The sequence below is a fragment of the Vanessa atalanta genome, chromosome 12, assembly GCF_905147765.1.
Source record: "Vanessa atalanta chromosome 12, ilVanAtal1.2, whole genome shotgun sequence".
NCBI classification, from domain to species: domain Eukaryota; kingdom Metazoa; phylum Arthropoda; class Insecta; order Lepidoptera; family Nymphalidae; genus Vanessa; species Vanessa atalanta.
In genome coordinates, this window is record NC_061882.1 from 200,072 (window position 1) to 226,348 (window position 26,277).

General features: G+C 34.7%; 2 protein-coding genes across 4 annotated transcripts; one reads left to right on the forward strand and one right to left on the reverse strand.

Annotated features, from left to right (window-relative positions):
• The first annotated feature begins 374 nt into the window (after positions 1-374).
• LOC125067763 (heterogeneous nuclear ribonucleoprotein M-like) lies at positions 375-6,826 on the forward strand. Of its 3 annotated transcripts, none has more exons than XR_007119743.1 (10): positions 375-510; positions 672-864; positions 963-1,125; positions 1,494-1,596; positions 1,877-1,994; positions 2,084-2,230; positions 2,356-2,697; positions 2,883-3,417; positions 6,124-6,254; positions 6,567-6,826. XR_007119743.1 is itself a non-coding variant. In XM_047676515.1 (10 exons), exons 2-8 carry the CDS (start codon positions 682-684, stop codon positions 3,405-3,407), a joined length of 1,581 nt encoding a protein of 526 aa, XP_047532471.1. In that variant the 5' UTR covers positions 375-510; positions 672-681; the 3' UTR covers positions 3,408-3,411; positions 3,746-3,755; positions 4,498-4,888. The 3 variants fall into 3 exon arrangements, 2 of the variants coding, with proteins under 2 accessions (XP_047532471.1, XP_047532472.1); XM_047676515.1 differs by lacking the exons at positions 6,124-6,254; positions 6,567-6,826 and adding exons at positions 3,746-3,755; positions 4,498-4,888 and having other exon boundaries at positions 2,883-3,411; XM_047676516.1 differs by lacking the exons at positions 6,124-6,254; positions 6,567-6,826 and adding an exon at positions 4,501-4,888.
• Positions 6,827-6,865: 39 nt separating this feature from the next.
• On the reverse strand, positions 6,866-15,519 carry LOC125067885 (sodium channel protein Nach-like). The gene is made up of 11 exons (XM_047676780.1): positions 15,497-15,519; positions 14,438-14,545; positions 14,233-14,311; positions 13,695-13,813; positions 13,514-13,628; positions 12,908-13,077; positions 12,494-12,599; positions 9,908-10,059; positions 8,904-9,028; positions 7,204-7,488; positions 6,866-7,131 (listed from the first exon to the last, which is right to left on the reverse strand). The coding sequence occupies exons 1-11, from the start codon at positions 15,517-15,519 to the stop codon at positions 6,956-6,958; spliced, it is 1,458 nt and encodes a 485-aa protein (XP_047532736.1). The 3' UTR covers positions 6,866-6,955.
• Between the last annotated feature and the right edge of the window lie 10,758 nt (positions 15,520-26,277).

The following is a 26,277-nucleotide window of genomic DNA, read 5'->3' on the forward strand; positions in this document are numbered from 1 at the left end:
TCAGGTATAGTTATTAATATAAATACTCTATGACATTTAATAAAATGTTGTTTTTTTAGAGTTATTGGGTAAAGTCCTTATTTTACCTAAGCGAAGTCGGAATTTTGTAAAAAGGTATTTTGTAATTAAGCTATTAGACAACTATATTCTACTTGTAATTAAAACAAATAAAAACGATGTTTTAGTGAACTTTTGTAATAATTTCAATTTTTTAAATCTCATAAAAAAATATAAGTTCATAAATGTTTCTAGTTAATACCCGATTATATAATAATTAAAGCCATAATGTTGGATTCAGAATATTTGAGTTTTATTTTTTATCTGTACTTTTTACATAAATGAAATCATGTTTGTAATTAGTTTATAGTTATACTTCGACGCCATTTTGATTCAAACTTATAGTTTGATGGAAGTTGTTTGCCCGTTGAACTGATAAAAATTTTGTTAGATTTGTAAAAAAAACAGTTTTTGTGCTCTTACCGTTAGCAAATTTATTACTCGTAAAAGAAGGTAAATATCTTTTTATTTAGTTCTTGTTAGAAGTTGTTAAACGTGGTTTGGCCCTGTCATTAACCGGTATTGATGTTTACCGGCTTTATTACTACATTTTATTAATATTTAGAGTAAATTATATCAGAGAAGCTTTTTATTTTTTATTTATAAATATATAGAAAACAGAAAATGGACAATCAAAGAGAAAAGGACCGAGATCGCTCGAGGCGGGGTGATAGACCGTCAAGGTTTTCAGACGCTCCAAGAGACCGATCCAACGATCGAGATAGATCGGAAGGAAAACGTTTGTTTGTATCAAATATTCCTTACGAGTTTCGCTGGACAGAATTGAAGGATTTGTTCAAAGAAAAGGTTTGTCATGAAATATACGCATAGCGCATTCTGAAATTACTTTAGAACATGGAAAGCTGCAATGGATACGGTACATTTTATATTTATCAAATTTCCAGGTTGGAGATGTTGCGTATGTCGAACTATTTAATGATGAAAATGGAAAGCCTAGAGGATGTGGTGTAGTTGAGTTTATTAATTCAGAAGCTATGAAGAAGGCTCTATTTGTAATGCACAGATATGAACTTAACGGCAGAAAACTTGTATTGAAGGAGGAAACTGGTACTTCTTTTACTTTATATATATTGTTATTATTGTATTAGACCTAAGCCTTGTATCTACCATATTTTGTATTGTTGAGTTAATTTGAAAGAAAGGATGAGTTTGCCAGTGTAATTACAGGCCAGGGCCCATGTAATTATGTTACAATAAGAGATGTTAAATATTATGGTTTAAGTGCATGGATGGCAAAAGTTAAAATTCCTTATTCATGCCTGCAATATCTTCCTACATTCAGAAAATAAAAATTTCAAAGTTGTTTTCTTAGTAGTGTTGTCCCAATAGAAGTTATATCTGCATACTGGGTAAATACTGGCTAAATACTCGTTTTTTATTGTTTTATATTTAAATGTAATTTCATTTGTTTCTAGGTAGTGAAAGAAACAGATTGAATACTTCAAGATCAGGTGGTGGTGGTGGCGGCGGTGGCGGCAGTGGTGGAGGAGGAAGAAACATGAGAGAAGATAAAGATGGGTATGATATGTTGTAATATTAGTGAGGAGATTTATATGGTGTATCAACTAATGCTGTTTAATGTCTACATCACAGCAAGCCACAGATGCTGCAGCATTGAAAACTTTGAAATGTAGTAGAAGATAATATAGGTTGTTAAAAAAAAAGTTATAGCTGGCCATGAATTATGCTGCAAATCAAGTGGGCAAATGTAGACACTTTTACAATTCATTTCATCAGCACAGTTCATGACCTAGGAAAATAAATTAAAACAATTAATGTTATTTATTTTATACTCCAGTTGGGGCCAAAATAAACCAAGGGAACCTGAAAATTACAACACATATGGTCTTAGCTTGCAATTTTTGGAATCAATCAATGTACAACCACCATTAGTAAAGAAAGTATTTGTTGCAAATGTGAGTATCTATATACGTAATTATGTTATAGAAATATTATTAGCTATGTATATAATTGCAATCAGTTCTAAATAAGGATATTGTTGTAGTTGGACTACAAAGCAGACCGAGCGAAAATAAAGGAGGTTTTTAAAATGGCAGGGAAAGTACGTAATATAGATTTGGCGGTTGATAAAGATGGTAACAGTCGAGGATTTGCAGTAATTGAATATGACCATCCCGTTGAAGCTGTACAGGTAAATCACTTTTTTGAAAAAGTATTCTTAAATTCTGTTTCCTTGGTAGATCTTTCCCCTATAAACAAAATAAAAATGTTTTTGTGTATGATCAGTACACATGTTTCCATTTCAATTTGTTTCAGGCAATATCAATGTTTGACAAACAAATGCTATACGATCGCAGAATGACTGTTCGCATGGATAGAGGTGTGTCTGACAAGACTGATCTCAGACTACCTGAAGGACTCAAAAGTATTGGTGTGGGGCTCGGACCGAATGGAGAACCCCTAAGGGATGTAGCCAGGAATTTGCCACAAAATTCAGCTCCAAATAATTTAAATATGACAAATGCTGGTTCAACAATTGGTGCTGGAGTTTTAGGAGCTGTACCTACTACTAATGTTGCTCTAAATGGTCTAGGAACTGGTCTATCTGCTAATCCATTGGGTACTAATGCAGCACTAGGTGGAAGTTTAGGATTGCAGGTAAGATTTTAATGTAAAATATAGGATATTTCTCATATTTTGGTTAAGTTGCCTCAATACAAACTCAGCACAATTGGTTGTATCTATTTTTCCTAAAAATTGTCTAACTGTTTTGCATTAAACAAAAGAATGATGTTTAACTATTAGTAACGAATGACCCAAAAACTGAAGTCAGCAATTTTTAGGCTCTAGGTCTCACTGGGCTAGGAGCCCTGCAGAACCAGCTCCTGCAGCAGGGCCTGACGGCCAACGACCTGGCGACCGTGCTGAGCCAGGCTCAGGCCAACAACACGAACAGCCTGGGGCTCACCACTGCGGACCTGAGCGCCAACGTCCTCGGCAACTCCGGCCTCGGCAATAACGTCCTAGGACCGAACCCCACCATGAGCAGCGGTCCCCTCTCCGGCACCAACCGCCAACTGGGGGGAGTGTCCGTCGCCGGCCAGGGCTATGGCCGCGACTCCGGCGCCCAGCAGGGCGGGCGGGAGAAGCAGTCCGACATGGTGATCATCAGCAACCTGCCGCCCACGGTGACGTGGCAGCTGATCCGCGAGAAGTTCAGCGAGTGCGGCGACGTGAAGTTCGCCGAGATGACGGCGGCCGACACCGCCATCGTGCGCTTCCACAAGGACTGGGACGCCGAGCGCGCCGTCAAGATGTTCGACCGCACGCGCATCGACGGCCGCACCATCGACGTGCGCTTCTTCTGAGGCGCCGGGAGTGAGTGCCTTGCTGTTCTGTTTCGCCGGACAAAACACTTCCAGGGGATCGTGTGTCCCTGTGTCCTTGGTAGAGCAAGAGTTTATAATGCCCAACCGAATGACTATCTACTGGCAAAAGTTATATCGTTTCATTGAAGTTCTGTCCAAGATTCAAATATTTGTCGAATATTACTAAAAGAGCAATTAAACTTCTAAATAAAAACAGCTGAGGATCCTTCCTACATAAAATAATATTGTAAGTTGCGTATACTAATAATAATAATAATAGTCCCGCAATCCTTAATATAATAACAAGTGCGCTTGTACATCGACATATGTCCTTCCCCCCCCTCCGCCCATACGTCGTACATCCTTGCAGGTCGATCGTCGGTACCAAATTGCGTAGTTACACAAGAAACCAGAATTGAATTATTCGTTTGACAGATTTGAATCGTATACAAAATATTTCTACTATACTTACCTGTTATGGTTTTTATTAATAAAGTCCGCCGCACGCCGAGTCCATTCGTGCGCGGCGCCAGTGCTTCCGACCAACGTTAGTCGGCCGTTATATGTTTAGTCACGATGTCGTACTGACTCTCACTTGCGTCAGTAACAGCTTCACTAATTGCTTATGTTTCTTCGTTTATCTTCGGATTGCTTTTAAGGGCATTTTTACTCCTACATCTTATTATAATGTCGCTGTCTTTGGTATCTTTCCAATGCGCTAGTTAGTAGTGATAAAAAATTTGTTTTGTGATATCCAGCAACGCGAAGTCAATTATTGATCATAATTTTTTTATTAAAAAAATCTATTAAGAATGTGTCAAAGCAGGATTCGAACCCGCAACTCTGGTATCGAGGACCGACAACTGGCAACCGCTGTTAAACTTTTGAGGTCGCTCGGTCTAAATTTCATTTTTGTATACGACGATGGTGTAGGAAATTAAAATGATTTGCAAGGTACGCGGAAGGTATTCTGTCTGCCAAACGGTCTCGATTCTTTTTTCAATGATGTATAACCGTTTGTATAATTAACGTAGGATGTGCTTTGGATATTGTTTAAGAGTGGTGGGAAAATAAATTGTTTTTGTGTTTTCAGGGATGTGATATTGAAGTTGGTCTCTTGGTCGAAAGCCGGTTTCCATCATCGTCTTAGTACATCCGCTGCGTAACGTGTCGGGGCTGCTTCCTCTAGATCGAACTTTACTCTTGACTAATATTTGTAATTAGGCTAGTTTAGAATAAGTCATGTCTTGTTACAAACAAACGAACGTCCCGGAACCGCCATTGGCCGACTCCGCGGCTGCGGGCGCTTCGGCCTCATTTAAAGCGTAGTGTTGTGCACTCGACTCTCTGGAGATGTTCCAAAAAATTGTTTCCTTGCTGGCGAACTTTATAAGCCCGATATTACATTTTCTTATCGACTTGTAACATTTTTTGTGTAACTGTACATTCATTTGAACTTCAATAAAATAATATAGCTAATACTTTGAATTATTGGTCCTCGTTATGGTCATCGAAGAGAGAAATGATTTCGAATGAGATTGAATGAAATATTCGATCTGCATATTCGGTAAGTTACCTTATTCTCACCATTGACGCTTTGCCCATCGGTTACCCGTATGTGGCTCATTAGATAGCCGTTCGTGGTGACGTCTGTCGCCAAATACAACTAGTTACATCCACGGCAATGTACTTTCACGTATCACTAAACAATTTATTTAAATTCGTTATTAGTGATGTCTGATTTGGTGCGGATTCAGTTCTTCCACGCACGTGGAGATTTGATGTAAAAATGCTTTTCTTTCTTACATAAATAACGATTCAGAAGTCCAAAGTAGTGCGATAAACTTACGCCTCGGTCGTGAAGGTAAATTGTAGTCGAATAGTTGTAAATAAATAACGTAAACTGACTATCTGATCACAGGAATTCAGCGTAAAATGTCGAGTTTTATCGATCGATCCTGCATTTGGGTAAGAATGATATTTCGATAGTTTTTACATGTTTTAAGGTTTTTGAAGGTTTTTCAAGGGAAGGCTAATTTTGACAAGGTTGATAATTAGTTGCCAAAATTTTTGTACAAGAAATAAGTGAAAGATACAATTTGTGGTCGAACGAATTTCTCCGGCTCAGAAGAATTTAAGAATCACAAAAGTATATTTTTTTAAGTATAGACAATATAGCAAAGTGAATATGAATTTGTCGACCGCGTGTCGCAAGAGGCTGACAGTGCTTCATTGATATCTAGTTTGATTTTGCGTGAGTTAAGGTTCTGGTGCATCGTCGACCATCCCAACGTTTTGAAAATATTTCGAAGATGGAATGACGCACCGTCGTCGACTCGTCTCGAGAAAACTTTTCGTTTCAACGGTAAGTGTCCCAACTCTCAATCATCGAATTTGGAGACATTAAATATTGTTTCATTGGGTACGCATGGATGTCATACGCATATTGTTTATTCTCTTGCCAAAAATGTCGGGTACTAACTTGTTTAGAGACGATGACGACCTCCCAAAGTTACGGGTCGATTGGTCTGCGACGCGTCGTATTCCTCTCACCGGGTCATATCGACGCGATTTGGGAATATATGGTAACGTCCAGTGGTTTCTTTTTCAGATAAAAATATTATGGGTGCCATAAAATTTTTGAAATATTTTTAGGTTATTATTGAAATGTACAACGAGCCCGTTATCATTATTAACATTCTAACATGGTTTTCAGATGAACGTCCATTTTGAAAACGGTTTCTAACGTTATTAAACCGTAAAGTTGAACTAAATGGCACATAGTGATCGATCGTTCTTGCCCAGACCGGCAGAAATTTAAGAACGTTCGTAAAAGTACAATGCGAGGTAAATTAGTATTATTTTATTCATTATTATTAGTCTTACTATTAAAGAAGTCCACTGAATTAGCAATAAAATCTAAATTAACTTCTATTATTAAGCATAATATATTTTTCTTGATTCACTCGTTTTCTAATTAATTTATTTTTATCATCCCGCCATCTATAAGAGAATCAAGTCACATTTTTAAAACATTATCGAATCCACTCCGTGTACTCCTTGCGTAAAAGGAAAATTTGGTAGGTGGCATTCAGCTCGATTATATGTTTTTCTTTCGTTATTTAAAACTTATATTTAAAAGATGAAAAACATTTTCAGCCCGAATCATCCACGGCGAGGTCCTGACATTTTAACGCAAAGCAACGGTATACGGAATGGAGTTTAATGGGATGGGACAGTTACGCAATGCAAAACGAAACAACCTCCCCCAACCACCGCGGTGAGTCCGAGCTGCTCGGCGGAATAAACATTTAAACACACGCGCCCCTCGCCACTCACGCCGCGGACGGCGGCTTTAGTTTATGAATTTATGGAGCGGCCAGCGCCGCCGTGGCCGGTATCGCGTGCGCTGAGGGTCCTATGCGACTACCCTCTGATAAGACATGTTTTATTTTCCTTTCTAGGTATCAAAATGTCACGAAATGAAGAAGGCTCAGGAGAAAACATATTAAATTAAAAAAGTGTAACTAAATTGTAATAAATTGAGTTTATTTTTGACTCGACTTTTTCTCTCTACCCATAAAAGTTTTCAGTTTATATTTTTTGAAGCGTCCGAGCGCTTCCACGATCACGTGCGAGAAGATCTTGAGGATCACCAGCAGGAACTCCACGACGGATACTATCGAGCAGCCGATACACAAGTTGACGACGCCCCCGCTCCGCACTGAAACGAGAGGAACTCTATGTATTCAAAGATCACTTTGCCATTTCTGCCGGAAAAGGCAAAATGTCGTACGCAGGATGTCGTAGGAGCTGAAGATGACGTCCCGGACGACTCGGACTCTCGGGAAGGACGTGATTTTGAGTATCAGCCGGTTGAACCCTTCGGTGCGCTCGAAGTCCTCGCTGTCTTTGTAGTACAGCTCCAGCTCGCACGCGCCGCCGCAGCCGCACGCGCCCCCGCCGCGCCCCGCGCCGCGCCCCGCGCCCGCCGCGCCCCCCGCGCCCCGCAGCGACACTATCTGCGCCCTGTGGCGCAGTACGCACTTCAACTCCGCTATGTAGCATATGCGCTCGTGCCCTGTCAATTCATATCATTATACTTTAATTTATCTATCTCTCATTTTGTAGCGCACGTCATGCTCCGCACGATTGTTACTAATGCGGAAATCAGGGTTGCGTGTGATAACGTTTACGTTTTTTAATGAACTTTTCGATTATTTATGAGTCTAGATAGACTGTCACAGCCGGGACGTCCGTCACGCGTCGAACAAAATAAGTACACGCACACAAAGAAATGGTATGACGTTTGGAGAGTGTCAAACGCGGCTGTGGCGCACATCAAGTTAATAAAGTTGGCTCAATCTAGCTATATAAATAATCTAAAAATATATTATTGAAAAGTTTGGGCTTATTATTTCGTATTTGATATATAAGCAAATTAACACAATAATTTGTTGTTTAGATATATATTTTGAGATTATTTTTATTTTTTTAAATTAATTCTTTTAAATTTGTCTATACATTACTATATAAAATAATAAGATTTTTATCGAATATTAAGTAACTTTCTACATTTTTTTACAAATATTTCATATTCCTTATTATAACCAATTGAATAAATATATAATTAAAAAAAAAAACTAAAAGGTATGTTAAAATATTCAGTAACATTAAGACTTATAGTTACAAACTGTAAAAACTGCGAATAAATCCGCGTGCACACAAGTTCACCTTATAGCTATGTTAATATTAAAAAAACTCGTGGATGTAAATCAGTATAAGTTTTCGTGTTTTTAAATATATATATCATTTTGAACCGTTATTTAAATTATAATAATTAAATATATCTGCAATTCTGGACACAAATCAGCGAGGGTCTAGCCCACCGCCCATTGCTGCTTGAAGACAAGACAACATCGAAGTAATAGTGCGGTTGAGGTTGTGATTGTTGAATTTGCCTTGAAATTGGTATACTGAATTGTTACATATAGTCGAATTTAGATTTATATTGCCATGTATGTACTCGTAGAGATCGACCGTTTTAATTCTGCTCTGTATAATCTATGTTTGTTTATAGCATTAGCATTTTTTTTTGCTATCTATCTAATCTATGTTTGGATATAGCTCGGAACAAAAAGTCTTCAACTGAAGAAAATAAAATATAAAATAAATTTGCTTATTTAAATGTGGTAAGGCTTATGTTTTATTTACTTTAGCGTCATAATTACTTTTTTGTATTCACTCGGCGGATTTTTTATTTTATATTGTCACCGGACTTAGACGTGTGGCTAAAAGCGTTTCCAAAAACACTCAAACAATTAAGTTTTGTTTATAAACTAAAAACTTATAACCAAATTAAATTTTTTTCTTTATTCAAAATTAAAAGACTTCTCTAAAAAATGTCACCCTCCCCCCATTAAAACCCCTTAGTGAATTTGCATAAATTCTATCTAGTGCTCATTTGCGTAAGTAAATTTCGAGTCTACAACATACCTAGAGGCCTGTAGAAATGCGGCACGCAGCCGCAAAGTTTCTGGATCATCTTGACTCTGCATTCTAACATGCAATGACTGTAGGAATAAATGGGATACCTTTTGCTTATAGGTTCATTATAAAATCTGCAATTAAAACAAGGGTTACATCGTAAAATACCTGCAGTCGGGCAAGGATCATATTTAGGAGCTTTTTCCAGCAAGCTACGTCATTCTACGGGCAGGTGGAAAATATAAAATTATGAAATTTCATAGACGCTCTCGTCGATTCTCTATTACGATCCATGTGCTACATTTACTGGTCATCTTATTATTAAATACTAGCGACCCAACCCCGGCTTCGCATACCTGATACATATGATACTACAGAGATGTCTTTATATACAACGTTCACAGCCCTGCATTTTAAATTCGTAATATTATTTATTTAAATTACATATACCATACCTTTTTGTAGACCTTTTTAAGGTGGACAACACTAGTAGATTAATTTAAACTATCTCATAGGGTTCAGCCATCGTTTGCAATATAACTGCCAAAAAATGTGCTTATTTACGACATCACATTAGTAACCAGAAATTATCAGTGTTTCTCTACTATATTATGCATGTATTATACACATAAACCACTCTATCTATTAAAAATAACTACTTACATCAAGATCCGTCGTATAGTTCTAAAGAACTGAGCATATATAGAGACACGCAGCGGGAAGAATTAAAATTAAAATTAAGTGTAAAAAAAAGGATATCCTGTCATTTCTAACACCCTACACTAAGTGAAACCTTTTTGTTCACGGTATATATTTACGTTTCACGAACTCAACAGCAGCTACTGTGTTTTCGATGTTATAATTTGTTACTGATATTTTAATCTGAGCTTGTGTTCTCACTAGCTCAATAAACATTCCACTCAAACACAGCAACACAAAAGTATCGCTGTTGCTGTAACATAGCCCATCGAGGAGGGTAACGCTGTGGAAATATTAATCCGAGCGGATACTACCTGCATTTTCGTAGATAAAGTGATTTATAACGCAGTGAGTCCGATATTCTGCTACTCCAAACAGACAAGCCAAATGAGATTATCCCCTCCACGTCGAAACCGAACGATGAAGTTGTACTCGTCGTTACTTCGTCGGGGCTGTGGATGAAAACCTGCAAATTGTATCGAATGTAGATTATATAATTAATTGCATTTACAAAAGTTCTTTCACATGTATACGGAGGACGTTTTTACATCTGATATTTTGTAATGTAAAATATATTCTTATATTACTTATATGCCAATGAGATCATTACCATCTTTACTGGCACGTGCCCAGGGCCCCTATCCTGAGAGGGGCCCGATGAACCAAGAACTTCTTTCACATGTTTGTTCTCATATTGACTGCTATGTATATTTTTGAAAGTGATATATTTGTAAGAAATAACTAACATATTTATCAAAAAAGGCTATAAAATAGCCATAAGATTGTACAATCAATCAGATTTCTACGAATATACGAAAATTACCGCATCGTTGAAACTATACTTAATGCCAGGCCATAAGTAAATTATTTGTACATGGTAGTAAATATCTACCAAAAGGGCCCCAAATTCATGAGTGCCCAAGGGCCCCAGCAGAACTAGTTGTTTTGAATCTGTGAATTTATGTAAATATCCTGTGAATTACTTAGATAATCTTTAATATCTCTATTTATGGTACCAGAGATTGCCGGGTGGAGTGCGTACATTCCCGCCAATTTACCTGTCAAGCGTATATTGTTTATTTTTGGAGCTGTTGCGTTAATACGTAATTACCGAAGAAAGGACCTTTTATTAAGAATTACAGTGTTATATATTCGTTAAAAATGTTAATAAGTGCATTTAGTGCTTTTTGATATCATAGCATTGTATTTCACAAAAAAATGGCGTTGGTAGGTACTTAGTGGTAATAAGAACTACGAGAGAGCCTGAGTGAGTTTTAATGTCAGAATTAAATATTAAATTATTGAAGCCTCATATTTTCCAATAATAAAGGCCAATATAATACTAATAAGGTACCCAATACAAGTCATTATGTTAATTGACAACCACTTATTAGGTACTAATAAACATAATTCTAAACAATTGTTTACATTACATGGGGCATTAAGTAAAAGAAAGTTTAACAGAGTTCTTTGGTAACCCCTAAATTTACCGGCTTAAGTTAGTGATGAGTTATGCCACAGAGCAAAGACTATCTTGCTTCAACTGGATCAGCCTTGAAGGGTGTCCCCGCCCTTCAAGGCTGTCGAGATGACGAGAGCAGATATTATCTCTGACGTCCGCGCACACCCCAGCCCGTGGTATTTCAGTCAGCGTTTGCAACGAAAGCGCAAAACAATGTAATTACGGCATCACATTAGAAAACTCTCAAATTATCGGTTTCTCTACTATATTATGCATGTATTATACACATAAACCTTCCTCTTCAATTCACTTTATCTATTAAAAAAACCGCATCAAAATGCGTAATTTAAAAGACCTAAGCATACATAGTGACAGACTGACAACGGAAAGCGACTTTGTTTTATACTATGTAGTTATATACTGATGGGTTCCAAAAGGCAGAGGCATACTTAAGAGTAGACCGAACATATGACTTATAGAGCAGAACCAAAGTTGAGCACTGTCTGAAATCCTTACCTTAACTTTTTAAATAAATCCCCAGTGGACTTTTCTGTTTCTTAATAATGATTTTAGCATTTAATTATGGTTTCCTTATACAACGTTGTATGTGTGTGTATCGAATATCGATTTAATAAATAAAAATGTATTAAATTAAAAGTAATCGGGTGAAGGACCCTGTTGGTAATATTAATGTTGTAAGAATCGCGTGTAATCCAAAAGTTGCTATTTGTATTTTATTATATATGTACCTCTTTACCTACACTTATTGTTATACCTCCGTGTATCTACGTGTAGAATGACATAGGACACAACGTTGTTAGATGTCAATTTCAAAAATATATAAGACGGGCATGCATTTTGTTATGCGTTAGCCGACTGATAGAAATAAAATGCTTGAATGGTGTATCTGTCAGTGAGTCTTCCTTTGTTGAATGAGGCTCTTGGTCTTAGGACAGCGCCAGCGCTAGACGTGCGTACTGACTGAATTAGTAAAATCAACGTGTCGGACGACAATAGTGATCGATTAGGCTATCCATATGAATGCGCAATATATATAGGAGTAGTTTAAAATATTATAACGCATATAAATTAACTTTTGAATTGTAATAAATAAGCTTAAGTATAAAGTATTAGTAAACATACACATTTTGACTGTTTTGTTTATCATTATTACATAGCGAAATATAACTAATCTTTTTTGTTTCTTATCTTTTCATCATTTTTTAATATCATCTCAATATCAAAATGTTAGGAATTTAACGCACCTTTTATTCGTAAGTCCTTTGAATTTCTTTCAGAAATGTAATAATTAACAATACACAATTACATTATGGAAGCGTACAATTTATTTCAGCACACGCTGAAAGATATCTACAACTATAATATTTAGATTATTAAAGAAGAAAAAAAAAGAATTGATATGGAAACAAACTCAAACCTTGTAAATACTCGAAAAATTTGTAATCTCAATAACGAAATTTGCTTCAAATACAGAGATCTCTATGTTACTTTTCACGTATGGTGGCGCTTTAGCGTTCCAGTGGCTGTAATAGAAAAACAATACAGAGTTACATGCGACTTGTAAACTTCGCCTTTGTTTCTTTATACGAACACACACGTACAATTGCTCACTTTATAGTCAAACTTTGAATTTTAATACCTTTGGTAGATTACCTCTTTCGTTTCTCATTTATTTCGAATATAAGACAGATTTATTTTATAAAAATGTACACTTATGCCAAAATGTTTGTGTTAATCGGAATATTTATCTAGTTTTTTATTCGAAATAAATTTGTATGCAGAAAAGCTGTTTATCCACAATGAATACAGTGCTAATAGAAATAGCGCTTACTGAGGTTTGTCATATATCGCAACATTGGAATTAATCACGTGGCACATGCCCATTTCCGTCATGGCTGCATCCACGGTAATCGACCAGTTCGTATTAGTGGTCAGCCATGTGTTTTCAAATTTCCTGAACATTGAAGCCGCCAATGTCGCGTAATCTTTCGGATGAATTAGCTGTCAAATTGGAGAAGATAAATGTTGTTACCGACTACCGTGCACTTGTTATAGACTATTATATAGTATAATTTATCTTATTAAGATTTTATTATTATGAAAAATCCAATCCAATGCCAGACATTCTCAATCGTTCATTAAAATTACCATTTTTTTTTATTACTGTACAGATTTGTCCGAGTCTTTAGTGTATCTTATCTTTAATTTGTAATTTTTATTTGATTTAGTTGAGTAATATATTATAAAAGACGATATATTTGTTCCTAAGAGTAATCTCCTTAAGAGGTGAGAAGACTGCAGTATAGCGATGGGACGTATAAGAGCTGTTACTTTTTCTATACTAACCTAAACTATGTTAAAAGCTACGAAGGCAAAATACATTTAGATTTGCTACTTATTTCTTATCAGCATTAAGTTTAAATCATTCGTTGCTTACCGGGATTACATCTTCCGGGATATTTAAGTCCATATATTCCAAAGTGTCCAGCGCAGCTTGCGATATTGCCCATAAATATCCCTCCACATGTAATCCCGTGTAATTATATGTTTGGCTGTAATTATTAGTTTTGTATTTATTAATGTATTTGTGTGATATATTTTTTTTATTAAAAACTTACTTGATATACGTGTGAAATTTTTTCACGTCTGGCTTATAAAGCGGACAAAGCGTAACTGCAGGGTATGAAATGTTCCAGTCAAAGTAGTTCATCTCGACGCTCATCACGGTCGGCGCCGCCTGAAAATAATTAATATTTTATTCATACATTACTCGTAGCTGCGTGCTCGATGAGATTTCTCATCAGCAACATCTCAGGAGCATTCCTTTTTCCTATTTCAGTTATTGGTCAGACAAACATGTTTAAACAAATAAAGACTAAATAAAACACGGAAGTTCCAAGTGCTTAACTAATAGTGATACACTTTTCAAATTTTCAAATATCTGATTATAATCAGTTAACTCTTTTATATATAAAAACAAAACCATTAAACTTTTGTGGAAATTTAACTTAGTAAAACTGATAAAATCTTTTTTTATTGAACGTATGAAACGTTTAATTTCAAAATGATGAATATCGTGAATTTAAGAAATATAATTTTTTCACCTACGTTATATAAAGAAACTCAAATTGGGTATATTTTATCCCATAAACTTACGATAAATCTTCTATACTGCACATTTAGTAACAGTGCCGCAAGTACCACGCACGCCACAAAGTTTCCTATCCAGAAAAGCCTGTGAATTAGAACTTTGCTTGAGTGAACAATGGCTTGGAGGAAATAATTCAGTACATAAAATCTTTGTAGGATTTTTATGTAATATGAGTACATTAATTTAAAATAGAATCAATATTGTGCTTACTTTTCCAAATAATGTATACGCTTCTCTACAAAGTAGGATAGTCCGTGTGTCGTAGAAGTGGTTAATTCATTTCGTATATATTTGACAAGATTCCCTTGTTTAATCGACCTGTTGCAATTATTAAGTTTTTTTATGGTTCTGGAAGTAATTTTATTTCCTTTCACACGCTTATTACGCCTTAACTTCATCATTGAACTATTCTTTACAAGTTTATTCAGCAGGCCATAAACTTTGACTACTTAATGGCCGCTCTGTAGATAAGTGATTTCAAAAGCTTTTATAAGCGGCTCCGATATAATTCAACTAATGGTATACATATTCAAGCGCTTAACAATGAATCAGTACTTATTCAATAACATGAATACGTAATGATGTTGTAGACAATCTAATTATTTACGATAATGGTATCTGATTAAATTGTACAAAAATGTTACAGCGCTTATAGAGTCAAATGTAAGTATAATTATATACTGGAAACATATAGTTCTGTATATTTTTTTCTTTCGAACACATAAATAATCTACAACATATTAAAATTGTTCGCGTAAACATCAGGCGAAAGGCCTAGACCGATTTTTGTTAAGTTTGGTTGTTTTTTAATTTTTTATGGTTAGACTTGAAACTGGTATTTATTTGATCTCACTACTATAATCAGAAGCCGGAGATATAACTACAATGGGCTTTACATTTATAAATAGTAGCCGATGGATACGAAATATGTAGACGGGGAGCCACAACCTGGTAAATACAAGAAATGAAAATTGATACAGATCGAATAGTTATTCAGAATATTTTTTATGAATACATTTTGTTCATTAACACTGAATACTGATTACTGTCAGTTTGCCCATTTTCACTCTAGGAGCGACTATACAACATCAAAATTGCGCTCTTGATTTAAATAAGTGTATTCTGAAATATGTTATAACATAAAATGTTCGCGATAAACAAAAACAGTTATATATCACAATCAAGGTTATGAGCTGGGAACAATCATCTTTTAGCAATGAGTATTTATACGACTCTTGTGTGTAAGGAAACCTTAATAGTGAATAATACCTCATTGGAGATATATTTGTCATGTTTGTTTGATTTTTTATTTAAACTTTACTGTCAATAACAACTGTTTCTAAACTCTAACAAGGAGTGTATGTTATTAAACACAGGAGTCCTTATAAGTTATATATAACGTAGGTGTCCTTGTGTCTCGACTAAGTCTCCGTGTACAATATATCGGGTAAAAATGTAGCCATTACTCCTTGACGTCTTTATTCACAATATTACATGCTGATGGAATATCCATATCTTTATTTAGCCCTAGTGACGTCTGATTATCCGTAAATGATAAACGAAAATTACGTACACATTTATGTAACAGATTATTATAAATCATTCAGTGAATCCTGACTTTGTTCATCGAGGTAGATATAACTAATGGGATAACATTGAAGTAATCGTACACTAAAGAATTTATAGTCAATTTAAAAATCTATTTTCCTAGGAAAATATTTTCCCGTACATACATAACATTACAGAGTATATATTGAGAAGGAATAGTTAAAATCTTAAATTTATACCTCAATAATTATTTTGCTCCTAGGTTATAGATTACGCGAAAAGCCCTTTTCTGCAGCACAAATATAATATGGATAGCGGCTGCGTTACCCCAAAGCATAATACCATAAGACATTGTACTGTGAAATAATATATTTAAAAGTGAATATTATATTTTTTGAACGTGCTAGTGTTTATGAGTAGACACAGGACTATTGAATATCTTTGATTGGATCGATTCGGAATTTAAGGCCAGCATTTCGGCGTCTGAAGACTTATAAGCTAGCCGTTATCTCATCGAAACAGTTAATTGGAATAATTCATTTGTTATAATGATGTGACAATTATTGTATAAACAACAGTGGTCCTATACATTGTTATTTGTAATAAAATATAAATACAAAATTCGATAGATTATTATGTATTCGATAAAGTCAAATCTTAGTTTAAACCTATTTTAACGCCTAATCTATTTAATCTGAATCTGTTAGCGATATTCTGCAGATACCCGGGATTTCTGTAAGTAGATTTTCTTCCTTTAAAAATTTATTTAAGAGGTTTTGAGACAAATATTTAGAAGTATTCATGTTTATTAAGTAATTAATCATTCGTTAGTATTTTCAGATTCTCCAATTTGTAACTTCTCAACTCAAGTACAATAGTTCGTTACAAGATTGTAGAAGTTTTCGATTTTCAGGTACTTCCGAACATCTGATAGGTGATCGCGGACTATTCTATCAGTAATCTCCGAAACAAAGTTGCTATCTCGCGTTTTGTTGAATTAGTAAGAGGGTACAGACAAATGGCTAGTAAGAAACATAGAACGATCTCCGACTCGCTCTGAAAGCGATAGTGCCCCGCTAGTTACGATAATAAATAGGGGCTTAACGCTTCCAAATGGCCGATTAGGGCATTCTTGACTACAACACGGGCTTTCTGATAAAGTTAGCGTTTGTTTGCAACGAGTCTCATGGGTTTTATAGGTAACAAATAGGTTGGTCTCTCGTTAAATCACATTCTCATGTTTACCTTGAATACAGCTTGAAACGATAAATAGGTAAACGTCAATGTAAGCGATTCAATATATTCCTAAATATTAGGTACATCTCAGACTCGTCGCTACAGTATAGGCATCTAATATCAATCTTTGAAGGGTTTCTTTTATCCCGATTAGATTATTATTCCGAGTTTTTCTTAGAAGTAGGTATTTGTCTCGGAACAAGGTCTAATGTTAAGGTTTAAGCGTCTACGATTATTATTCTCGGTAAATTGAATTTTGTCTTTTCCCTGTCTTCAGATAGTTAAGTGTGTCGTAGGTTTCGAATGTTTTTCTAATTTATTTTGATTGTTATTCATAATTATTATTTAAAGTTTCTAATAATATTTATAAAACCTATAAGCAAGGACTTATTGTAGTAAGTTTGTAATGCTATTTCATAAAGTAACGATTTTAGTCTACTAACAGCAGTACACATTCATTAAAAACTGATGAGTTTAATAAAACTGCTTTAATGATACAGCATTTCGATTATATTTCAACAGCAAGTAACAGTTTTCGTAACCCACATGGTAGCAGGTTTTTTATCAATGTACATACATACAGTATACAGAGTTATTATTATTATTATTTTTACAGTAAGCTTACATCTATGATAAACTACTATATACATAAAGATAGACAGAAACATGTTATTCTGAAAAATGCTATTTACAAGTGATATATTTGGGCGAGCTGACGACGTACTTCACTAGAATTCAATTTAACTCATCCACATGTTTATTCTATGTCTGTATCATCAGATGTATCAAGATTTCATTAAAATTACCTTAGTCAGTGTAAAACAATGAATTATATATTTTGTCGAATTAAAACTTATATTTGAAAGTGCTTCAAATATGAGAGTCAGATAGTCAAATAGTCGGTGTTAATACCGCGTCGGTATAGAAGCCGTCCAGTGATGTGAAAGTCTTTAGTTCGCACGATCCTTTGGACTATTGTCGTTCGCAATCCTAGCACGAGTTTACGCCTAACTGGAGAGAAGTTTTTGAATAATTTTATATACTTAATAATGTACAATATCATACTATACTTGTCGCGTACTTTTGGAAAAAACTGATCCTAATATATACGAATATTATAAAGAGGTAAATTTTGTTTGTTTGTATGTAGGGAGTAATCTACGAAACTAATCATCCAATTCTAAAATGTTATTCACTGCTAGAAAACTACATTATTCCAGAGTGCTATATTTCAAGTGCTAAAGTTCAGTTTATTAATTTTATTAATAAATTGAACCCGTGCGAAGCCGAGTAAGGTCGCTAGTTACTACAATGAGATTTAACTAATTTTCCTGTCATAATTTATTGACAGGAAAAAACTTAGAAAGAATGAGTTTCTTTCAATTTTCTTCGTGTTTCATATCATTCAGGGTTATTTGCTACAAAGCGATGATCATGCTTTGGCATGAAGCTGAAAGGCATAACTAATCTCCCAGGGAGGTATTTGATCAAAGGGCAGTTTAGGGCAATTTGCATTCTCGAGTACAACTTGGAACTTCAACTAAAAATAAAAATTGAATGGTTAGAGTTATAAGGCTTCGAAGTCTCAGTAAAGCGGTGTAGGGTATTAGCGATATTTGCGACTAAAATTAATAATAATATTAATATATTAAATACACGCGATATTTGTATAATATGTGAAATCATATTTTCTGGAAAAGTATATTTTGCTCAAGAAAATGGCGCGTTCTTTCACTGAAAGGCAGCGAGCATTCGGAAATGGCAAACTTTGAACTAATTTAACTTTAAAATGGCTTTTCCCAGTTCCACCAGTGTGTTGACAAACAAATATCTGATTTTCTTGAAATAAATTCATACGTTGCAGTTACGTAGTGCTCTCAGCTCGAGACTTATCTACTTCATACCTTCAATATTAGGTAAATTTTGCCTAACAAGAAAAATACACTATAGCTAGGTTTTCTTTAATCATTTATTATTTTATATAGATTGCTTAATATAAAGAGTACTAGCTTACAAACGTACTAAGTGTCATTTTGCTGAAATTGTATTTTTAAAAAAATGAAACAATTGTGAATTATTTTGTACATGCCGCCCAAATTATTATATACACATTTATGCAAAAGCGACTCTAAACTCGACGATTTACACGTAGTAAATGGTATTAGCTCTAATAACACGGCATTTTGCGTTATGTCGGGACTATATTATTGGATGAACTATTGAATTGAACGACGTATTTCTATTGGTCAATTTGGCCTCGACATAAGTGCATCACTATGCGTTATAAGGATATATATGTATAAGTGGTCTGATAAATGAGTCGCCAGATGGCAAGTGGTCACCACCACTCATAAACAATGTAGAAATTAACAATTCCTTACAACGCCAATGTTCCAAAAACCTTGGGAGCAAAGATGTTAATGATGAGCTAAGTCGATAAGAAAGCTACTTATAATAATAATCAATCCTTGGCGTGTCTCAATCGCAATCTCTTTGAAATATTGAGCACGTTTTTCCGTTTTTACTGATTATCTGATTCCAATCGGGATCTTTTCAAATCTACGCTACTGTTACTCTGCAGCGTAATTTTCTTAACAAAATTTTAAGGTAGTTGAACCTCATAGCCAGTAGGAAGTAATCTATCGACGGGTTACGAAATGATGTATGATGGTTCTATTAAACGGACAAAACGAAAAAAGTGTTACAAACCGAATATAATTTACATTTTAGAACTAATCTTTGTTATGGAAATTTCATAGTATCAATCGGATTCTCTATTCCAACCATAATAGGAGAAATGTTTTGAATGTCCACGAAACTGATATCAGAATTTTGGAAGTAAAATGAAATCTAAATTTAGTTAAATTATAAACTGTTAGTAGTGTACACTCTAGCAGAGTTATTAGCAAATCGCATGAAATACGTATATCAACGGCTTGTTTATCTTTATTCCTACTTCCATTGGAATAGGCTGTAAGTGACTACATAAACTTTAACGGCTGTGAAGTACTGATCTGATATCTCTTTCTGTCATATCGATTTAACATTCGAAATAAGACTCAGTATTGTTAAATTAATCACTGTCTTAACAATCTTATACATAAGCCTGTTAAAGTTTTACTGCCTTGTTGGTTAAGTGGCGAGCTTATAACTCCGCAGACACCGAGGTAATGAAATTGAAATATTGGGTCAGCGTAATAAAAAAAAAAACTTTTTTTATAGGATATAGTATGTAATTTGTGGTTCTCTTCTGTCTGTAAAGCAGGTAAAGCTGTAGTGCTCCATATCTCCAACATCGTATCATCATCCGAATCGGATTGTGATATTAGTTTTAATCTTATCTACGACTGACACATCACGAGATATCCAAACTATACAAAGAGCTTAAGTAGATAATTAAAATTAAATGATTTTCAGGTATATAACGAGTTCCATCATGACATGTAAATCACCCATTAAGTCCATATGATATCTCAAATTTTCAATATCGAAAACATCTCAACAAAATCCTTGGTTTTAATTAAATGCCTTGTTAATTAACCGCAGAACCGACGTGTTCACAGACCGCTGCGAAAGTTTTCCAATTATCATTTGAGTAATATTAAAACGTTTATAAATAATAAATTGTTCCATAGTTCATGAAGTTTCCCAGAATCAGCTAATTAAACGATAGTTCAATGTGAGATTTTTAAATTAAATTCTTTGTTTCTTTGATTACTGTGATGTTACATGGGTATAAATATAGATATCTAAGAATAAGATATCTTACTCTTGAATTACATACTTAAAATAAAATAAAAAAAACACGTGAGCCTTACTGTACGGTTACTGTTGCATATTATATTATATGTAAAATCTGACAACGCCCCTTGATTATATACAACATTAACACTATGTCGTCTTGTAAATTGGGTTGTGACAATGTGGCAGAAAATTCTCGCACGCGTGTTCATTGGTCAAATCAAATAGCGCGCGCTACCATGGCTTCCTGTTACAAACTTCCGTCCCGTTTCACAAAATTTCTCCCACAGATAGCCGTAAAGCGAGAGAAAAGATATTACAGAAGAAAAATAACAATACGCATTTTATTAGTGGTGATTATTAATACTAATAATAGTTATGTAATATTAATAATTTATAAGAATATATAATTGTCAGAGTTAGTAACTTGTGAATCTAGTTTGGGGTTATTTTTTAGTATAAAGTTATATTATATTACTGTTATAATTTTGCCAAATTGGATTGCAATAGTTAGATTATTTATTTTTGTGTGTTATGTTGCAATATTATTGTAAGGAGGCGTGATTTACATTGATATTGGGAACACTGATCTTCTATAGCTCTGATTTAGTTTAATACATAATAAGAAATGGCAGCTATTGTGTAAAATGCAACATTACTACACGTAAATTTTCCACTACTGGAAAGATCTGTTCTCCTATTAGACTTTGGAGCCATTCCTATCCACACACTCCTATCCCTATTCCCTTATAATTACAAATTAAGCACATGAAAACCAACTATGATTCCACCGAGTAACTTAATCTTAAAATATGCATGAAAGAGGAAAGGAATGAAATGCAAACGTGGGATTACTAGTCGGTGAACTCATTCATTCAAGTCGTGGCTATATTTTTCGTCCACTCGTTCTTTTTCGTATTGGTTGTGCATCAACAATAATAACAGTGTGTTAAGTACCATAAATGCTGAGTATATAAAAAAATGCTGCATTCATTTACAAGTCATGACCGGGTAATTTTAGTATTGAAGTTAACCAGGAATATGTCGGGATAAGTAACAATAGCTGGCGTGAGTCCAAAGTATAGCGACCGTTTGCAATATCGAGACAGCTTTGATGCAGTTTAATAGAGGTAAATGTCGCGTTAAATTGAACGCCACCTAGAGCGCCACTTGATAAGTCACCGCTGATTTTTTGTGTTATACAAGCTCGTTTTGGTCTTATTACTCTAGCGATATGATTAATAGCAACACTGGCGAGTAAATACGATATCTGAAATTTCAAATCAATTTATTACATAATATACGACATAGTAGAAATTCACTTGCTATAAATAAATCTATAACTTGATTTTTTTCCGTTTTTTGTACTTTGAAGTAACTAGCAAATGCGTTTTACGTTTATGCAAGCATCAAATTTAATAATTATTACAATCAAAAATCATAATCAAAACATTTTTTATTAAAGAAGGCTCAAAAGAGTATTTTTAAATCGTGTCATGTTACTGTATTGAATTAAATGTAAAACTATCACCGGTTCAGAAAGTAGATTCGGAGAAGAACCGGCAGGAAACTCAGTAGTTACCCTTTCCCACCACTTTAATGACAGAGTCAGAGAGAGTCAATAAAACACAATTAAAAAAAATATATTTGTAATATTTTTGTTCCGTTTGCTTTGTCGGTATGGCAGTATGGTGTTAAACAAAGCTGGAATTGTCGCAGGGATGGGTAAAGTCTCCCTTTCTTTTAAGAAGAAAGGTTGGTTCACATCCGACACATGCAGGATTATGCAGCATCTTCTAGTTTATGTAATAGCTACCCGCTTAATGAGTAAAATAAGTATTTTATACAGTGCTATTTTATAAAGAATAACATAGGAACACTCGCTAACAAATTTACTCGCGCGTATGTGTTACACCGTACAACACAGCCCGCGGATTTTTTCACGCGTTTTTTTAGCTATCTCGTAATACTTTACAAACTACTGGTTCGTATTGAAACCTGTAAAATACAATATTTATTTACATAAAAAGTTTAAAAGTATGTATTATTTGTTTTTATGAAAATATTTACTGCTAAATGGATACTTTGTGTTCTTTACAAAATATGCTGACTTTTCTGTAGACGTTTTGAAGACGTACACATTTTATATAAAGTTTTTATGTATTTGTTACAGATTTGGCAGCGTTCCCTCCAAACGAACCTGCACCGATAGCGACCCAACAGAGTCAAGATTTTAAGCTATATTCATAAAAAAATGCAACATATTAACATAGTGTATGTATGTATGATATGCTTGTGGAACCATTAACCAAAGCAATAGTTTAAGTTCCATAACAGTAGGATTAGTAAGTCTCAGATTTCCCGTTTCTTTCGTCTATTCTTCTCAGATTACAGATGTTTCTTTCCGATCCGATGGTTGATTCTTGACAATCAATAAGAAAGTGTAACACTTTTATGTTGACTTGAGAAATTTAAATTTGAATTTTGAACCCTGCCCTATAAATCTTTGTAATATTTATGAATTGTTAAATGAATAGTTTTATTATTCCGTAACATAATGATTCCTTAAAGGCTTCAAACAACTTGGAATAGAATATTCCGAAGTGATTGAAGTAGTTCTATGTTGTAGTATTAACAGTAGACCAAAACTTATGTATGTAGATACTAATCCTTTTAAGCATAGTAATTGAAAAGAGCGTCGTATGAGTATCGAAGCGTATTTTTCCTTTTGAATGGACATCGACGTAGCGCCGAGGGATATATCTGTGTATATGTGTGTAGCTGTAATTATAATGTGTTACGCACATCGAACATCGAGTCATTTGAAAATTATATCTAGACCTTGTACTACGCGGTTTTTTTTTTATAAAACAAATAGGCCGACAACTGCAACTAGGTTACCTAAGTGATCACCATCAGTCAGATTAATTGGCGCTGTAAGAAATATTAACTTTCCCGCACGACATAAATGGCCCACCGATCTTTAGAAGTATGATGTTAAGTCCCTTGTGCCTGTAGTTATACTTTCTCATTCAGGATCGTTGTTCGGCGGTAGTGGGCTTGCACAAAACCCAACTATCAAGTAAATTTTCCCAGTTTAATTTGTTTATTGTTCATTTTAGTTTTACATAAGTATGATACACGTTTTTCAATTTCACGTTGAATTCCTTTATCCAATCGTTGTCAGAAAGAGATCGCTTTCTTGGCGAAAATACCTTTGTAAATAACTATAATCAATTTTGCTTACAAATGTTTTTTTTTTTAATGTTATTTAGCCTTCTGTGCAATAAAACAGTCAGTATTTTACATTTTATTAATCTCAAATGAAATCGCAAAACGAATGTTCAACTTGTGTGTAGGCGCACGTGTTAACGTACTTTAGGAAAATTTGTTTAAAGTAATGGCTCTTGTAAGATATAGGGTAAAAAGTTTTCCTCTCAAAGTGAGAGGTAATGCTGGGTTCGTCGAAAAACAATTCTCGTACGTGACCCTCGCCGCAGATCCTTTGGGAGCTTCTCATTGATATATTGCTGCAGGTGTATATTGGAAAAAGATGTTAGGCTTCCTTTCTCAAACAGACTTTATAAATCCATACTCAAGACTCGATCGGACGGGTTTTAAAAAAGTTTTTGTCTTAGGGTACGTTTTCACTGAACTTTTATACAGAGTGGTAATTTAAGACGGGACAGCTGAAAACGGCGTTAAGAGATAATTTGTGAATTTATATTCATATATAAATATGACTTAAATATATCTTTATCAATATGTTATATTTGCAGCTAGGAATTTGGTATTTTTTATAAAATATTCCTCGGTTATATTACGGCGTTGTGCAAGCAAGTGAAGTTTGTTTAATAAGATTCGCTTACCAATCGATTATAGAGTTTAACTTACATACATACTTTTTATTTGAATATGGTTTAATTTTCTCAGTATTATTTAACTGCCTGCCTATTTCATCATAAATAAATAGGCAGGCGGACGGGACGGAAGTGGGCCTCCTGATGTTAAGTGGTCACCACCGTCCATTGATTGGTTCCTTATTATTATTACTTACATCTCCAATATGCTTAAAAACCTTGAGAACGAAGACTTTTGTCTTTTGTCCCTTATGCCTGTTGCTGGCTTACTCATTCGGCGGTCATAGTTTTCGGCGGCAAATCTCAAGGACTAGTGCGGGGGAGATAATATTATCAGTGGCGGATTCAAATACATTCAAAAGCATCACCTCAGAGTTTTACCGTTACAAATCTTGTGACCACAAAGTGACCTTGATAAATATTCTAATTAAACGTTTTTAGCACTGAACTATCAAAGCCAAATAAAATGCAGTGTGATTGTTAAATGTTACTTGGTAAAAGCTATTCTCAGCGTGGTCAAGCTCTTCTGAAACGATAATTGTTTCCGCCGTTAAATATATATTAAAGTACTGTACCAGGATATATAAACATTATTTACATGTAAGATGGTCTTTATTTTTAATTACTTTTATTAATTTTGTAAAGATTACAATTTTTATTTATTTATTAACAATATCAAAATATACTTATTACAAAAAAACTAAACATCTCATCTTTTGAAACTCTGATTGCTAGCAAAAGTCAACGTTTTTCATTATGCCGAATGCGACTACAAGTGAACAGCCCAGACTACATATGCAAACACGGTCGGAAGCTATTTTATTATGGTAGATTATAAGGTGATAGTGTCTCTATGCGCTTCTATAGATGCTCTTAATACTTAATAATTATTTATTTATTATTATTTAATACTTACGGTACTTATGTTTGCTTTTTTGTAATATACAAACTTATGTTTAAATAACTCAGTGGTTTGAAAATGTGAAATCGAAATCGTGAATTCAAATCCTAGCAAGCGCCACTAAATATTCATGTGCTTTATTTGTTTTTAAAATCTTCTCGCATTCGTGGTAGAAAAAACATCGTGATTTAACCAGCGCGTGGCAAATATTTGCCATGAATGTGTGACCATCAACCTGTATATGTGTGCATATAAGCAGGTGTACTAACGACAAGTCACCTTCCGATTTATACAGGAAACGTCCGGTCACGTTTGTTTTGAAAGATAGTTGTTCTAAACTACGGACGCGAAGCAAAGACGCAGCATATGCCGGAGGCGTGCTCAGAAGGTCGTAGCCACCTTGTGTGAGACTATGGCCCAGAACAAGACGGTGGGGCAGGAAGGGGAAAGGGCCAAACCGACGTTCGACGGCCGTACGACGTTTTCTCGGCCACCAAACTTGGGGCTTAAAAGACGAAGAGGACAGCAACCGGGATACCTTTATGAACACTGCGTAAAAAAAGTTTGGTGGAATAAGCTCTAAAAATTTTCCAGGAGAGGAAGCTTAATTTCCGCAGTGGGATATTTACAGGCTGATACTTCACTCTATTATTACATTTATTTCATACGAAGCCATTTAATACTCTCGCGTATAAAAGCAACTTAATTAAAGTTTCACTACTTCTATTTATTTAATCGCTTACACAAATAACCGAAAGGATATT

Excerpts from the sequence above, each read along its gene's own strand:
- LOC125067763 (XM_047676516.1), top strand. The coding sequence starts at position 682 with ATGGACAATCAAAGAGAAAAGGACCGAGATCGCTCGAGGCGGGGTGAT. Across the intron at positions 865-962 it reads AGGATTTGTTCAAAGAAAAG|GTTGGAGATGTTGCGTATGT; the intron begins GTTTGTCATGAA and ends TCAAATTTCCAG. Across the intron at positions 1,995-2,083 it reads AGAAAGTATTTGTTGCAAAT|TTGGACTACAAAGCAGACCG; the intron begins GTGAGTATCTAT and ends ATATTGTTGTAG.
- LOC125067885 (XM_047676780.1), bottom strand. The coding sequence starts at position 15,519 with ATGACAAATATATCTCCAATGAG. Across the intron at positions 13,814-14,232 it reads TGCAGTATAGAAGATTTATC|GCGGCGCCGACCGTGATGAG; the intron begins GTAAGTTTATGG and ends AATTATTTTCAG. Across the intron at positions 10,060-12,493 it reads ATTTTTCGAGTATTTACAAG|GTTTTCATCCACAGCCCCGA; the intron begins GTTTGAGTTTGT and ends TACAATTTGCAG.